Source organism: Neomonachus schauinslandi, chromosome 9 (genome assembly GCF_002201575.2).
Source record: "Neomonachus schauinslandi chromosome 9, ASM220157v2, whole genome shotgun sequence".
In the NCBI taxonomy this organism is placed as follows: domain Eukaryota; kingdom Metazoa; phylum Chordata; class Mammalia; order Carnivora; family Phocidae; genus Neomonachus; species Neomonachus schauinslandi.
This window is the reverse complement of record NC_058411.1, coordinates 31,405,049-31,422,234: the sequence shown is the minus strand read 5'-3', so window position 1 is coordinate 31,422,234 and position 17,186 is coordinate 31,405,049. Positions and strand designations below refer to the sequence as shown.

At 41.9% G+C, this 17,186-nt stretch overlaps 1 protein-coding gene across 5 annotated transcripts in view; it reads right to left on the bottom strand.

The window, feature by feature from the left end:
• Nucleotides 1–17,186, bottom strand: part of DCAF5 (DDB1 and CUL4 associated factor 5) — a 105,111-nt gene that overhangs the window by 64,955 nt on the left and 22,970 nt on the right. For 4 of the 5 annotated variants that reach the window (XM_021679735.1, XM_044917987.1, XM_021679736.1 and 1 more), the window contains exons 2-5: nucleotides 14,255–14,398; nucleotides 11,155–11,191; nucleotides 10,119–10,258; nucleotides 8,275–8,404 (exon numbers count right to left, since the gene is read on the bottom strand). In XM_021679735.1, the coding sequence (XP_021535410.1) occupies nucleotides 8,275–8,404; nucleotides 10,119–10,258; nucleotides 11,155–11,191; nucleotides 14,255–14,398 (451 nt within the window). The remainder of the gene's footprint in view (nucleotides 1–8,274; nucleotides 8,405–10,118; nucleotides 10,259–11,154; nucleotides 11,192–14,254; nucleotides 14,399–17,186) is intronic. The other variant, XM_044917985.1, reaches the window with a different exon arrangement.

Sequence of the window (17,186 nt, the reverse complement as noted above, 5' to 3'; positions counted from 1 at the left end):
CGTTAAGAAAAAAAAGAAGAAGAAGAAGAAGAAGGTAGCAGGAGGGGAAGAATGAAGGGGGGGAAATCGGAGGGGTAGATGAACCATGAGAGACGATGGACTCTGAAAAACAAACTGAGGGTTCTAGAGGGGAGGGGGGTGGGAGGATGGGTTAGCCTGGTGGTGGGTATTGAGGAGGGCACGTTCTGCATGGAGCACTGGGTGTTATGCACAAACAATGAATCATGGAACACTACATCTAAAACTAATGATGTAATGTATGGGGATTAACATAAGAATAAAAAAAATTAAAAAAAAAAAAAGATGGGTGAGTGGGGGAAGAAAGAAAAAAAAAGGAGTGGCTGACCATAAAGCATGTCCCCCAATTAGAGCTAATCATTCTGACAACTAAACTCCAATGGTCCCCAGCTTTCCTCTTGCAGTTTTCTACAACACCATCCAAACTACTGGGTCCTCCTGACTCTCCTCTCCCCCTCTTTAGTCCCTTCAAATCATTCCCTCAAGAACTGGTAATATTGCTACAACCACTGGAATCACAGGGAAGGCAAATACCCATGTGAAGATAATAGTGATCTTGGAATTTTTAAATGTATTTTAAATACATTAAATAGGGATGCCTGGGTGGCTCAGTCAGTTAAACGTCTGCCTTCCGCTCAGGTCATGATCCCAGATTCCTGGGATCGAGTCCCGCATCAGGCGCCCTGCTCAGTGGGGAGCCTGCTTCTCCCTCTGCCTGCCACTCCCCCTTCTTGTGTGCCCTTGCTCTTGCTCTGACAAATAGATATAATTTAAATAAATAAATACATTATATACACTTTAAATAAGAAAGTGCACTAATTCTAAGTATATAGCTCAATAATTTTTTTACTAAAGTATATATCCATGAAACTACCACCCAGATATAAAACCGTGGAAGCTTCCCTCATGTCTCCCTAAGTCAATACCCTTCCCAAATGTCACCACTATTCTGACTTCTACAACTGCCTGTTCCTGAACATCATACACTTTTGCATCTATCTGGCTGCTTTCATTCAACATTATGACTGTGAGATTCAGCCACATCCAAGTGTGTACCTATAGTTCATTCTTTTCATGTCTATGTGCTATTCCACTGTATGGCTATTCTGCAGTTTATTTATCCATTCTCCTTCAATGGTCATTTGTGTTGTTTCCAGCTTTTGGCTATTATGAATAAAGCATCTGTGAATATTACTGTACACATCTTTGGTGGAAGTCCATACTCATTTCTCTTAGATATACCTAAGGGTGAGATTGCTGAGTCATGGAGTCACATGTTGAGTTTTAGCAGATGTTAACAAAGAGTTTTCCCAAGTGGTTGTACCAATTTACCCTCACCTAAAATGTATGAGAATTTCAGTTGCTCCACACCCTTGTACAACTTGGTACTATCAGTCTCTTTAATTTGAACCATTCAGGATGTATAGTGATAACTTACTGTGGTTTTAATTTGCACTGCCCTCAGGAGTAATGAAACTCAATACCTTTCAAATGTTTATTAGCTATTTGGTATATCTTCTTTTGTGCAGCACCTATCCAACATTTCTGCTCATTTTAAAAGTTTTCTTTTACTTACTGATTTACAGTTCTATTAGGATAGATTCTATAGATAGGAATTCTTGTTCAATACATGTATGATGAATAATTTTTTCCCAGATCATGGCTTGTCTTTTGGCTCATCTTTTCACTTCACAGTGTCTTTGATGAACCAAAGTTCTTAATGTGAATGAAATCCAATTTATCATCTTTTTTCTTTCATGTAGAGTGCATTTTGGGTCATGTTTTAGAAATCTTTGTCTAGGGGCGCCTGGGTGGCTCAGTCATTAAGCGTCTGCCTTGGGCTCAGGTCATGATCCCAGCGTCCTGGGATCGAGCCCCACATCGGGCTCCCTGCTCAGCGGGAAGCCTGCTTCTCCCTTTCCCACTCCCCCTGCTTGTGTTCCCTCTCTCATGTCTCTCTCTCTGTCAAATAAATAAATTAAATCTTTAAAAAAAAAAAAAAAAGAAAGAAAGAAAGAAATCTTTGTCTACCCTAATGGCCTTGCATTCTGGTCTGGACAGCCTCATTCTTTAAAGTTTCAACAAGCATCAGAGCATGAGCAACTTTTCCAGCCTCTGAAGCTGTACCCTGAGCTCCATAATAGTATAAGCAACCCTCAAAATGCAATGTGGTGGAGATGGTCTGGTTTGCTCAGAAGGCAAGGATTTACACTTAATTTGGTCTCTACAGAAGAAGGATTGACAGAGGCCCTGCAAAACAGACATCTAACCTAGAGGCCCCCAAAGCCAGGTGAGGTCCTGAGAGCAATTCCTTTTTGATAGTAGGAATTTGCACTCATTGCCCATTTTCAGATGTGTCATTTACACACCACGTGAAAGCACCATCTTATAAGGTAAGTCTTTACAGAATTCCTGGCTTGCCCTAGTTTGATGGTTGAGTGGGAAAGAATCACTCTATTATCCTTGTCAAAGCAAGACTATTACCTGTCATAGAACTTACAGTTTCTGACAGAAAGTGACAGAAATTAAAGATATGAGAAGGGAGAGAGGTGGTGAGTGAGCAGTCAGCTGAAACAGGGAATGAAAAGGGTGAGACAAGCAGAGTAACAGCAGGGGAATCTTTACTTTTTCTGAACTCCCTCGATGTTAGAGGATGGCAGATCTGAAACCTGTTCAGAGGCCACTGCACCAGTCCAAGCAAGACATTAACTGGGATGTTGGCAGTGACAAAGAACAGGATGGTTGTAAAAAGACATCAGTAGAAATAACCCGCATGAAAGGAATGGCACCTTATCCAAACATGCAATGTCTATTTGTGTATGTGAAGTTTTTTCTCTTACCCAGTTCACCCTATGGCCCACTCATTACCACTCTGATCCCTAAAGCAGACCTTTCAAACTCCAATGTCTATAGGGCCAGGCAATTAATGGAAATGAAGGAAGCACCCCTGGATTAAGACATCAAGGAGTGGTGGAACATGTCTGGAAGATTTGAGGAGGGACTCATGACAGCTTCAGCTGACTGTTGCCATATGAGAAGAAAGATCCAATGATACCAGACCTTTTGACTTTTTCAAGAGGTGCTAGAAATTATGATTTTTCTGTGTAATTTCCCAAACACTTTTTTTTTTTTTAAAGATTTTATTTATTTATTTGAGAGAGAGAGAGAAAGCATGAGGTGGGGAGGGTCAGAGGGAGAAGCAGACTCCTCGCTGAGCAAGGAGCCCGATGCGGGACTCGATCCCGGGACTCCAGGATCATGACCTGAGCTGAAGGCAGTTGCTTAACCAACTGAGCCACCCAGGCGCCCTTCCCAAACACTATTAATGATGTAGGCCAAGCAAAATGTCTCTGTGGGTTGAATTTGACCTATGGGCAGCTAGTTTACAACCTCGGCTCTAAAGCTTTGGAGCAAAATAAATAGTATGTGCAGGTTTCCAGGATTAGAAGAGCAAGAAACTTGGAAGGCCAGCATGTAGACAGGGGCTGGACCAGGAGACAGTGAAAAGGGGTTTAACTTTCAGAGGCAGATGACTAAAGGACTCAGACTTCAGAGTTGGACATATCTGTAATGGAAAAATTGGAGGAATTCTGACAAAGTTCTATTGCAAGGAAGCACAAATGAAAGAAAACTAGAATGTATAGGGGCCTGATGTGCTTTAAAAGAGGGGGTGGGGCGCCTGGGTGGCTCAGATGGTTAAGTGTCTGCCTTCGGCTCGGGTCATGGTCCTAGGGTCCTGGGATCAAGTGCCACATCGGGCTCTCTGCTCCTTGGGAGCCTGCTTCTCCCTCTGCCTCTCTCTCTGTCTCTCATGAATAAATAAATAAAATCTTTAGAAAAAAAAAAAAGAGGGGGTGGACATGATACACTCATACACACACAAGCTATTTCAACTCTCTGTGCCTTGATATCCTTATCATTAAAATAAAAGCAATAGAACCTACTTCACAGGGCTGTCATAAGGACCAAATAAGGAACTGTTCGTAAAATTGTCATTATCCCTTGCAAGTAATGCTTAATAAATGTTAGCTATTATTTATTATCATGAGGCAATGAGAGGTGAAGTGACTTACTCAAGATCACACGGCTATTAAGGTATACTACCTGGATGTGTGTAGCCAGTATGATGGCTTTAGATCCTGTGCTCTAAACCACCAAGCTCTTCTGCCTCCCCTTACCTTGCTGGGATGGTTTCTTCTTCAGCTGTACAATGAGGAAGTCAGATCAGATGATAACTAAAGTCCCCTCTAGAGCTGACATTTTATTCTACCAGCCAGCCCTCTAATCAACTTATTTCAGGGAAGGAGTGGGGCACACATGACCCACTCACACTCCTACAGACTACCAACCTAAAGTAGAGAGGTACAGCTTAGGCTTGGGGTAGGCTCAAGAAACCATTTCAGCATGGAACAATCCATAGGTTAAGCCAGGAAGAAAAATGTGTTCCATGTGAGACCCCCTTATTGATCTATGACAATTATATTTGTTTCTAGGACACCAGTAGGCCTCCCGAGTAGGCCCAGAATTCACTCATATGCCCAAGCTATTACAGGCTGAAAATTGCTTATAAGCCTGCTAAGGTACCACAGTAGGTTCTAAATCTAGAATCGTTAGTACACTGAACAACTTTTTCCTCTTGGGGGCCAAAGGTATCTATGAGAACCTAGTAAAAACTCTCTCCCAATCCCTAGAAAAAACTGACATGTGTGCTCAGTCAAATACACAAACACACAATTTTACCTGCAATTTCAAGGGGTTCACAAATTTCCTAAAATATTTCTGTAGACTTTAAGTATCCCTTGGAACAGATCTACCTTGTTCCAGGGCTATCCTCCCAGGGGATTCAGAATTGCCCCAAGATCTAGATTGAGGTTTCCAGGTAGCCGTTTTCAGGAGACAAATCACCTATTGCAACTCAGCATAATCAATCCTGCATGAAAAAGACAAAGGGCCCCCTCTTCCTCTCCCACACGAATTTATAATGAGAGAATTCAAACAGAAAAGATCTGTAATTTAATCCCAAAATATCAGCAGATGAAGAATAGGACCCCAAGAATATTTCATGCCCCTTGTCTGCTTCACTCCCATAGAACCACAAAGAACCTTAGAAGAGTTGAAAGAAACAGGTAAAAACATCCTAGTCCACTATGCTCCTCCTTTTAGTCCAAGAAAGGAATCAGTCAAGATTATCAATTAACCTTATTAGATGACTTTTCTCCCATATGGGCTTTGAAAACTACAGGTTACCAAAGAAACCATATAACCTCACTCATAATTAAAGACATAATCAAAACAGGAAGATAACATTTCCCCCCACAAGACAGTATAAGTGTAGACAAGGGTCTGGACAAATGTGTAGTCTCATGCATAGTTGGTAGGTTTGTAAATCAGTGTAGCCTTTTGTGGTGGCAAGACAATGTGACAATTTTTATCAAAAATATAAAAGCATACACCCTTTGATGCAGCAATTTCCTACAGATATTTTTGCAAAGGTAGGCCAAGTGCTATGCAACCAAGCGCAATATAGCACTGTTTATAATGCCCACTGGAAACAAGAAGTCCTGGCTATTGGATACACCATATAAATGGAATATCATGTAGCCATTAAAAGAATGTGCTAGAGGGCGCCTGGGTGGCTCAGTTGGTTAAGCGACTGCCTTCGGCTCAGGTCATGATCCTGGAGTCCCTGGATCGAGTCCCGCATCGGGCTCCCTGCTCAGCAGGGAGTCTGCTTCTCCCTCTGACCCTCCCCCCTCTCATGTGCTCTCTCTCAAATAAATAAATAAAATCTTAAAAAAAAAAAAAAAAGAATGTGCTAGAGGGGGCACCTGGCTGGCTCAGTCAGTGGGGCATATGACTCTTGATCTCAGGGTTGTGAGTTCAAGCTCCATGTTGGGTGAAGAGATTACTCAAAAATGAAATCTTAAAAAAAAAGAAAAAGAACATGCTAGATCTGTAAGTACTGATAGGAATAAAGCTCCAATACATATTAATTGAAAAAAGTAGTTGAAAACGGTGGGTATTAATACATGGTTCCTTTAGCCTAAAGTTTTTAAAGGATAGATATACGTGCTAGTATGTGTATTAAATTATGTTCTAATACATAAGAAACTGTTCATTATAGTTACCTTTGGAGAGTGACTAGAGACCAAGAATAAGAACCATACTGATGTACAAACATGTAGAAAATGTAAGTAACAGATATAATCTGGAGATGAGATTTTTTTTCTTTTTTCTTTCTTTTTTTTTTGGTTTGTTTCGTTATACTTCTCTGGATATAAACCTTAAATCTGCACGGAGCACTGGGTGTTATACGCAAACAATGAATCACAGAACACTACATCAAAAACTAATGATGTACTGTATGGTGACTAATATAATAAAAAAATAAAATAAAATAAACCTTAAATCTAATAAATGTTACTTTAAAAATAAAACAATAGGGCGCCTGGGTGGCTCAGTCATAAACGTCTGCCTTCGGCTCAGGTCATGGTCCCAGGGTCCTGGGATCGAGCCCCGCGTCGGGCTCCCTGCTCGGCGGGAAGCCTGCTTCTCCCTCTCCCGCTCCCCCTGCTTGTGTTCCCTCTCTCACTATGTCTCTTCCTGTCAAATAAATAAAATCTTTAAAAATAAATAAATAAATAAATAAAAATAAAACAATAATCTCACTTAGATTTTTTTTTTTTTTAAAGAAGTCATGTTCAGTGAGGAGATAAGTAGAAAGAGAAGGAAAGCCCAAATACAACACACAGTAGGAAACCGCTGGGGGGAAATTAGGAGAATTAAAACACTCACCCTCTCCTCTACTCTCAAGACACTGCTGACAGTATGCACTACTCAAGCTTTCCATTGGAAATGAATAATAGCTCAGGGCCCCACTCCAGTCACTAGCTATTCATTACAATTTTAAGTATGGGAGGTAGTAGGTTGGGAGAAGACTGGCATAGTTAGTCCTGTTCCTGCCCCTTGTAAAATGAATGAGGCAGAACAGCTGTTCTTAAAGAGTCTCGAGTGGCAGAGAATGTTACAGCCGAACATTGGGAAACACAGGCAGGGAATGAGCCTCCCCAAGCACACAGTGCAAAGGCACAATAGGGATCCTGCCACTGTATACATTTCAGTAGGGTGGAGAAGCAAGGGCTGGGTGTATATGCACCAAAGGGCAGGAGAAATCTCTCAGGGGGATTTCTGCTCAACAACAGGAGCACCCCTCTGGCCTATACAGATCTGCTGCAATAGTTCTAGATCCCTCTGACAGCCCCATGGAGAGAATTAGCTAGAACTAAAAATCACCAAGGAAGATAGCCTCTGTACCTAATTGCCCCTTTCATCTGAGGCCCATGAAATAAATCACAACCTCGCTTACTTTCTATGATATACTTCTGCAATATTGCTTTACAAAGTAGGAAGTTACCTCCATGCAGAATTTCCAGAACAGCCGACAATGCATGTAAGTCTTTTATAAAGCAAAGCTAGCTTTAAGTACAGGTGCCATAAAAAGTTGTCCCCCCACCATGGTATTTAGAGAACATGAAAAAGCCTCCTACTCGCCCCCATCCACACATTTCCCTTAATGATGCCTGAAATTCTCCCATTAGTGACTTGTACCATCAAAGATTGTCCTCAGCGTACTCTTTTAATAATGCAAACAGAAGGGAAAACATGTTAGGTCCCTAACACTATAGTGCAGTGGCTCTTAACCTTTATTGTCTTAGCCACTGGTCTCTTTGAGAAACTGAAAAAAGCAAATAAACTCCCTTCATAGAAAAATGCACTTAGATGGGTACATAATATAATTTCCACACAATCTGGGGGATTCCCAGTTCTCATGAAGCCACGTAGAAATCCCCTCCTGCCTGGAGTTAAGAATCAATGGTTCAGTGGCCACAGTTTGACAAATTCTCCCCCTCCATCTCCTCCATCCCCCCCTGCAAGAGCTCCCAGGCATCTGGGGAACCCTGGGCCTAAAGATAGAAGGCAGTACTGAAGGGAGGCTCTCATCTATTTGCCTAGAATTGACTTGCCTAGAGTCAGATTACAATTTATGACTCCCTCAGCAAGGAGTGTGGATTTTTCACACTGCCTGTCTTTTGGGGACAGGGCTCCCCTGGCTTCACAGGCACCGATAAATGTTAGGAGATGGCCAACTGAGAGCAACGGCCAAACAGGTTCTCACAACCCTTGCTGGCTGATCACATTACCTGAGAGTGGAGGCAAGGGCAAGTTTTACCACCATATGAATTAAAGGGGGCTCACCTCTGAGGTTTTCGAATATCCCAGAGTCCCACTCCTTCCTTTGAATTGGCTGTGGCCAATAACCTGGGCTCCACAGGGTTAAACATGACACTGTGAAAAGCTGATGGATAGTTTGCCAGGCAGAAGGGCTCTGTGAATAGAGAAATGACAATCAGCCCCATAGCTCATTCAGTGCCTCTGGGCCAGAGGCAGGCAAAGCAGGAATGTGACCCTGTAGAAACCGTCCCTAGTAGCTGGAGCCCCAAAGCAGTGCATCATCCCAGTAGTCAACCCTGCTCACAAGGACTAGCACACACTCTGTACACACCAAGTCTGAAAACAGCAACTCTAACACATATAAGCAAACTGGAAGCTATAATACTCAGAAACACTGAGTATTCTACCTCTTCAGATCCTGTGACAAAACGGAAATGGTCACAGGAACTAAGAAGGTAAGCTGTTTTACAGTAAGTAAGATTGAATTCCACATGAGCTGAAAAAATTCACAATTACTGGTAGGATTATTGTACCTGCATCCAAATTTATTAGTTTTAGAAATTAAAAGTTTTAAAACTACACAAAGATTTAATGAAGACAAAGCAAAACAATGAGAAAATTGAAGGCGAGGAAAAACAATAGCACAGTCTTCCCTTCTAAATTGCTCCCTAAACTGAAGAGAAAATAGCCTCAGTCTAGAATTTTATCATTTCATTCCCCGTATTGGAATATTACAAAAAGAAAAAAGAAAAAAAAAATAGGCACCTAACACTTGAACTCTTACATCCAGCCAGCTCCCCATCAACTTCACTTAGAAACCCTGCATCCCTTTGCCTATGTTAGCAGGCTCCAGGCAAGGAAGGAATCACTCTGCTACCCAGAAGGACATACTCTTGTGGAAAGTGTTTACAAGCAACAGACAGAAAGCACACCCCCCAGTCTAGGATTTCCATGCGGGACACTGCACAGGCCTCTAGGCAGTCCAGACAGAGAAGGCTCTCACCTCCCCAGCACATGGTGACTCAACCACAGCTGCTCCTTGCAGTTACCTTATCTGCCTAACCCCAAGAACAAGCTTTTCTTACAGCCTGAGTCTCTATGATGAGGCACAGGCCAGCACGTTAAATGCTCTGAATACAGAATAATAAAAAGATCCAGATCCTGTCAGACAAGACAGGCAGGAAAGTAATTCTGTGTTCACGGGTATGATCATGACAAAGCTGCACCAGAGGTGGGGGCCAGGGAGGCACTGAGGGTAATGTTGGAGGAAAGAGTCTTTGAACACAGGCAGAGTTAGAGAGTAAATGCTCTATTCAGGAAACGAGCTGAAAAGATGCATTTCCTGAAAAACTTCAGAGAAATTCAACAGAACAACTCTTCATTTTACACTTCAGAAGCCCAAAGAACACATCTGGAGGAGGAATTCACCTGGACAATCCCTCTTAAACAAAACGTATCTGTCATCATTTTCAGTTTCTATACACATACCTAAAATTAGGACATGAGCACAGAACACCCCCCGTGCATGTCAGCACCATACAGAGCTGGCTCCTGGGAGCTACCCTCTACAATGAAGTACTGCATCTTCTATTCCTTGGGGCCGCTAAACACCATGGTACTGTGGGGTTTCCGACAGGTCCAAGGGTTTGTGGAGGCTCACAAGCGGCTAGAGAAGGCCTGAGAAAGGTGCCTCACTTCTGGCTTAGGCGTAGGATGGGACGTCTACAGACACACATCTGTGCCCCACCGTGAGAGTTGCCTCTCCCTTTACATCTCTCCCACTCACATTAGTCACCCAGGTCATAAACTGCCTCTGCAATGAGCCTGACATCAAACTCCAACACAGTCCAACAGCCCTTTGACCCTACCTCCATGGGGAGACTCCCGGATGTCCCAGATGAGAACCCGGCCATCATCTGAGGAGCTGGCAAAAATGTTGTCATTCACTGGGCTCACCGACAAGCCATATACTGCATCTTCATGAGCAAACACATCCAAGGTCTCGCTGCTGAGAGACAGAGAGCAGAGAGAGGCACACAGGCACACACATGCACACAAAGAGTGCAGAGTCCCAGCCCTAGAGTTCCTCACGTAGGACTCTCCCTCATTTCCAGTGCAAAGTCAATCAATCGAAACCCAAAGGATATTGTATTTCCTTAAAAAGTAGGTACTCAACTTTCAGGTAAAAAAAAAAATTCTATTAGAAAAACTTTTTATAGATTTCATGGTGAGTTTGTTTTTTTTGCACTAAATGAGCACAGCTGAAAGTGACTTGATAGATGAGTTTAGTGTTTTCACTTCCTGCAGAATGTATCTGCTTCTGTAGATTTGGGGGTGGTGCCTGATTTCCAAAAATAAGGGAGCACTTTAAAGTAACCAGATCTGATATCAGCAGGGGAAGAAGAGGGTCGATGTGGCTGTCTGGTATGTGAGCAAGAGCATGGCTCTGGAACCAGGTGGCCATGTTCAGATCCCAGCACCACCTGACCTTAAGTTACCTAACATCCCTAACACCTCAGCTTCCTCATCCACAATGAGACCAGAATAGTACTGCTTCATAAAATCATTGTGAGGGTGAAACTGATGAACACATGCAAAGCACTTAGAATAGTACCTGGCACATAAAGATTAGTTATTATTATGTCGTTGTTTCCTTCTCTTCCAACCTCTCCCTTTAAATTTTCACCTAAAAAGTGTGTAAGTTCATTCCACCTTTACAAATCCTTTTCTTTTTTTTTAATCAAAATTTTATTTCAAAATTATTACAGAAATCTGTTTCAGAAAAGGACAGCTGGCTTCATGTTATTTCCTTCAAAAAACGACTACTTTGGTCTAAAGAGATATTTGCCTTTCTTCATATGAAAACCAGAGTCAGTCACCTTCACATACCAACAATCTATTTACCTTTCGACATCATGGAGGATAACTTGCTCGTCATTTCCTGTAAGGGAGAAAAGTAGACATTTGATAATTCCTGCCAAGTGCTACCTGCCCATATAACATGAAATCTTAAAGTTTTCAGAAAGCATATGAGCAAAGTCAGTGTTAATATAAATTAGGAGTATTAATTAGAATTAGAAGAAAAGTTTTATAAAAATAACTTCAGAAGGATATAAAGAATTTTTGAAAGCCTAGTAGCAACTAGATATGTTTCCAAAATGAATTATTCGACAGAATATATATATATATATATAATATAAAAACAACAACAAAAAACTGTGGCCATTAAGAAAAAGAATAAAGGGCGCCTGGGTGGCTCAGTTGGTTAAGCGACTGCCTTCGGCTCAGGTCATGATCCTGGAGTCCCGGGATCGAGTCCCACATCAGGCTCCCGGCTCAGCGGGGAGCCTGCTTCTCCTTCTGACCCTATCCCCTCTCATGCTGTTTCTCTCTCTCTCTCTCTCTCAAATAAATAAATAAATAATTTTAAAAAAAAAAGAATAAAAAGAGTAAATGATCATGGGCAAATTAAATCATTCATCCAAGCTAGCTTTTTTTTTTTTTTTAAGCAAAACACTCAACTGTGAGACTTAGAATACAGATAATCTATGCCTCCGTTTTTTTAACTATAAAATAGGGATAATTGTACCTACTTTGTAGGGTCATTGCAAAGATACGAGTACATTTGTAAAACCATTCAGAATAGGGCTGAGCACTTAGTAAGTCCCCAATAAATGTTTGCTACTACTCATATCCTTATCATCTCATAGCATTAAAATCTGATGACTTTGTGATTATAAGTGATGGGAAACTTTTTCTCTTGCATTTTTCTTTATTCCATCAAAGAATCTAAAAATAATACATTCACAATATGTGTAATCCTGCTTTCAAAGGGTTTATATAACGAAACATAAAAGCCTGAATATGAAAAGACAAAAGTAAAAAAATTCCCACTCTACACTGAAAGCACAACCAACAGTCACTTAAATAGAAAGTAATAGTAGCAGTAGAGATGTGGCCCGGGACATCTTAAATCCCTGGCTATCAACTCTATTGTGGGTGCATAACAAGTAAATCAAACCCATACTAATGCCTTCTAGGTAACAGGCACAGCTGAGGTGCTAGGGATACGAGAAGAGGAGGAAGATTCTGCCTGACGCTTGAGGAACTCCCAGTTCATCTACACAAACAACTAATAATGACAAAATGGGTTAACTTGTTGTAGTGAAATGCTCTATAATGGGCACACAGATAAAGGAGCAACTGTTTCCTTCAGGAGCAGGTTGAAAGTACCTGGCAGAAAAGGAGAATGTTTTTATGGGGAAGAAGACATCTGAACAGAAACTCCAATAATTCAAAACTCTTACCAATGGAAGACTTAGGGGAACTGGTGGGGACTGGACAATTAATCATGATCCATGAAGGAACAGCAAAAGCAAACGATACAAGGGCACCTAAGATGGCAAGTGGTTTAGTGGGCTAGAGTACAAAATGCTGGGGAGGGGGATGAGGCTAGAGAGGTAGACAGAAGTTGACACTTTATCCTGTGGACACTGTGGGGTCAGAGGTTCACACGGTAAAACTTTATTTTTAAAAGAAAACTTGTGGGGCACCTGGGTGGCTCAGTTGGTTAAGCGACTGCCTTCGGCTCAGGTCATGATCCTGGAGTCCCGGGATCGAGTCCCACATCAGGCTCCCTGCTCGGCGGGGAGTCTGCTTCTCCCTCTGACCCTCCCCCCCCATGCTCCCTCCCTCTCATTCTCTCTCTCTCTCTCAAATAAATAAATTAATTAATTAATTAAATAAATAAAAGAAAACTTGTGATAAATAAGAAGGAGGGTTAGAGACTGGTTGCAGAAATCACAAAGGCCACTGCAACAGTCCAGATAAAAGATAAGGACCTGAACCAGGGCAGTGGGTATAGAAAGAGCGCAGAAACTAAAGGATGAATGTGAGAGGCTTTCAAGTCTAGATGGTGAGTGACAAGATAGGTAAATGAAAGAAAGGAAGGTTTGAGGATGACTTCAATATTTCTATTAGGCTGACCATGTGGAACTGTCATTTTTATAGTTAAAAGTGCTTCAATATTAGCAGTTTCTTAAAGTTAAACCTAATAGCTTAAATCATTAGGTGAATGCTGATAATAACTGAGAAAAGGAATCCAGGGAACAAGAGGAAATATTTGTGCAGGGGAGAAAGACTAATAATTTTGGTTTTAGATCTGCTGCACTTAAATTGCTTTTAGAACACACAGGTAGAGGGCGCCTGGGTGGCTCAGTTGGTTAGGCGACTGCCTTCGGTTCAGGTCGTGATCCTGGAGTCCCGGGACTGAGTCCCACATCGGGCTCCCTGCTCAGCAGGTAGTCTGCTTCTCCCTCTGACCCTCCTCCCTCTCATGCTCTCTGTCTCTCATTCTCTCTCTCGCAAATAAAAAAAAAAAAGAACACACAGGTAGATATTCCCTGGGAAAATCTGCAGTGCAGAAGAGAGGTCAGGGCTAGAAATGTGGTGGTCAGAAAGGAGTCTGGCTGATAGATAGAAGACATCACCAAGAGGCTGGCTTGAGCACAAACCATTCCAGTTGTACCCTAACACAACGTTTTTCAAACAGGAGCCATCCATTGATCAGGACATCAATTTGAGTCACAACCTTTAAGATCTTTAAAAATGAAATAGAATTTTTTAAAAACCAGAATGTACCACACATAGTAAGGTTAAGTACTATTTTAAGTATGTGTGTTTCTGCATGCCAGATTGCAATGTAAAAAGTTTTCTATCGAAAAAGAATGAGAGTGAAGGATCAAAAGAACAAAAGGAAGGAGGGGAGGAAGGACAGAAGAAGGAGAGGAGGAAGGACAGAAGGAAGGAGAGAGGGAGGGAGAAATTGCTCTCATATACCTGTTCGTATTTCTGCTGTAATGCGGAAAAGACAAGCTTTGGGAAACCAGTAATTCTACAGCTCAGTGAAATAAAGGAAGAAAAACAAGGAGTTATTTTAGCACTCCTTTATCTAAAATCTCAGCCACAGTGAATTGCCCAAGGTAGAAATCTCCCTTCTTCTCACCTCCAGAGAATACTTTGGTGTTCCCACTGTTGAAAGCCAGGCAAAAAATGTTGGAATGGTGCTCTCCTTTCAGCTGTATGGGCTTGACTCTGGAGTGGATAGCTTGTTCCATGTGCCATAGCAGAACCCGGCGGTCATCTCCTCCTTGAGAGGGGAGTAAGAATCTAGGGTTAAGATGGCTGACACTTCAAGGCCCACACTCAGTTTTGCCAGCCTTGAATCCCATCCTTTCCAAAACTGCAACTCCCCAACACCGTATGATTCTGATGGGGCACATAAACCCAGGACTCTACCCCCTTAACCATCAGTAGACACATGGTCTCTAAGCCACTCACTTTTCCCCAGGAAAACTTGAACAGACATACAGAAGTGGAAAGGGATAAACACCGATATTGAAACCCTCAAAGCCACCCTATTCCTGACTTTCCAGAGACTCCGTTGTTTAAATATTTCTTCACTTGGGGTGCCTGGGTGGCTCAGTCCGTTGAGCATCTGCCTTTGGCTGAGGGTCCTGGGATTAAGCCCTGCATTGGGCTCCCTGCTCAGCAGAAAGCCTGCTTCTCTCTCCCTCTGCTGCTCCCCCTGCTTGTGCTCTCTCTCTCTCTGTCAAATAAATAAATAAAATCTCAAAAAAATTTTTTTTTAGTCTTTGCCCCCTGCTCAAAATAAAGCTGTTACCTTTCTAGCCCTGTCCGCCATGGTGCTTAGCAGCCAGGGATGCATGGTCTCAGACATGTTTACCAAGTAAAACACTGACTTGAGGGGCGCCTGGGTGGCTCAGTCATTAAGTGTCTGCCTTCGGCTCAGGTCATGATCCCAGGGTCCTGGGATCGAGCCCCGCATCGGGCTCCCTGCTCAGCGGGGAGTCTACTTCTTCCTCTCCCACTCCCCCTGCTTGTGTTCCCTCTCTCGCTGTGTCTCTGTCTGTCAAATAAATAAATAAAATCTTAAAAAAAAAAAATAAAAAAAAAAAAAAATTTTTTTTAAATAAATAAATATTTCTTTGCTTGCTACCTAAAATCCTTCTATAATGCCCCCCACCACCATTTTTTGTCTAACAGAAGCTGAGTTGGGTTTTTAATGCTTGCAACCAAAGAACTCTATAGTAATATTTCTAGCACACTAGATTTCTCTCCTTGAGGTGATCTCATTGACTAGGGAACAGCATGCAAATGACAACTAAGGAACTGCCTGCCACAGCACCATCTAGACAGGGCCTTGCTCTCCTGAAGCCCAGTCCCGCTCTTTCCTCTACATAACTCACAACAGTCTGAATTAAATGAGCAGACTGTATATACCTACATATATCTAATGGTATTATACTGCATGAGCCAGCTCCTAAAGAATATGTATATTCTATGTATTTTTTATATTTGCAGTTGCATTAAAAATGTCTGGAAGGATGAATAACTTTTAATGTTAACAATGATTAACAATGGTTACTATTTTCAGGGAATAGGATTAAAAGAGGGGGAGGGCACCTGGGTGGCTCAGTTGGTTAAGCGACTGCCTTCGCCTCAGGTCATGATCCTGGAGTCCCACATCGGGCTCCCTGCTCAGCTGGGGGTCTGCTTCTCCCTCTGACCCTCTTCCCTCTCTTGCTATCTGTCTCTCATTCTCTCTCTCTCAAATAAATAAATAAAATCTTAAAAAATAAAACTAAAAATAAAAGGGGGAAAGAACTTTTATTTGATATATTTGGCACTGATTTTTTTATAACACTGATTTTTTATATTATTCTAATAAAATTTTAAGTTACAAAAGGGGCAAAGGGGTGCCTGGGTGGCTCAGTCGTTAAGTGTCTGCCTTCAGCTCGGGTCATGATCCCAGGGCCCTGGGATCGAGCCCCACATCGGGCTCCCTGCTCGACGGGAAGCCTGCTTCTCCCTCTCCCACTCCCCCTGCTTGTGTTCCCTCTCTCTCTAATAAATAAAATCCTTAAAAAAAAAAAAAGGGGGGGGGCAAACACGAGCAGCAAACCACAGCAATCTCTATACCTCTTCTTCCCCTTGTCCATTCCATACAACAGCCACAAATTATAGCATATCCATATGAGAGCATACCATGCAGCCATGAAATCAGTAAATCTCTAAGAACTAACTTGGAAAGATGTCCAAAGGTCTTTGTTAAGGGGAAATGTAAGGTGTAAAACAATATGTGTACCAAAATCCATTTTGTGTAAAACAAAATTTTAAAAAGCTCCATGACCAAAGGAACCTTGTCAATTTTGTACACTGCGGAGTCCCCAGCACCTAAATGAGTGCCCCCAAAGAGTCAATTTTGAATTAACATGTTCATATTTGCATATCTATGCTTATATTTGCCTATCTATATGGTTATAAAAGAAACTGTTTATAGTGGACACCACCTCCAGGTTAGAGTTGGGAAACTTTTTTTACTGTGGTAAAATACATATAACATGAAATTTACCATTCTAACCATTTTTTTTTTAAGATTTTATTTATTTATTCATGAGAGACAGAGAGAGAGAGAGAGAAGCAGAGGGAGAAGCAGGCTCCCAAGGAGCAGGGAGCCCGATACGGGACTCGATCCCAGGACCCTGGGATCATGATCTGAGCCGAAGGCAGACGCATAACCATCTGAGCCACCCAGGTGCCCCATTCTAACCATTTTTAAGTATACAACTCAGTGGCATTCAGTATATTTGCACTGTTGTGCAACCATCACCACCATCCATCCCCAGAATCTTTACATCATCCCAACTGAAACTCCATACCCAATAAACCATCCCCAGTAACCACCACTCTACTTTCTGCCTATATGAATTTAACTGTTCTAGGTAACTCATATAAGTGGAACCATACAATAGTTGTCTTTTTTATTCACTTCGCATAATATCTTCAAAGATCATCCATATTGTAGCATGTTATCAGAATTCCATTCTTTCTTGAGGCTAAATAATATTCCACTA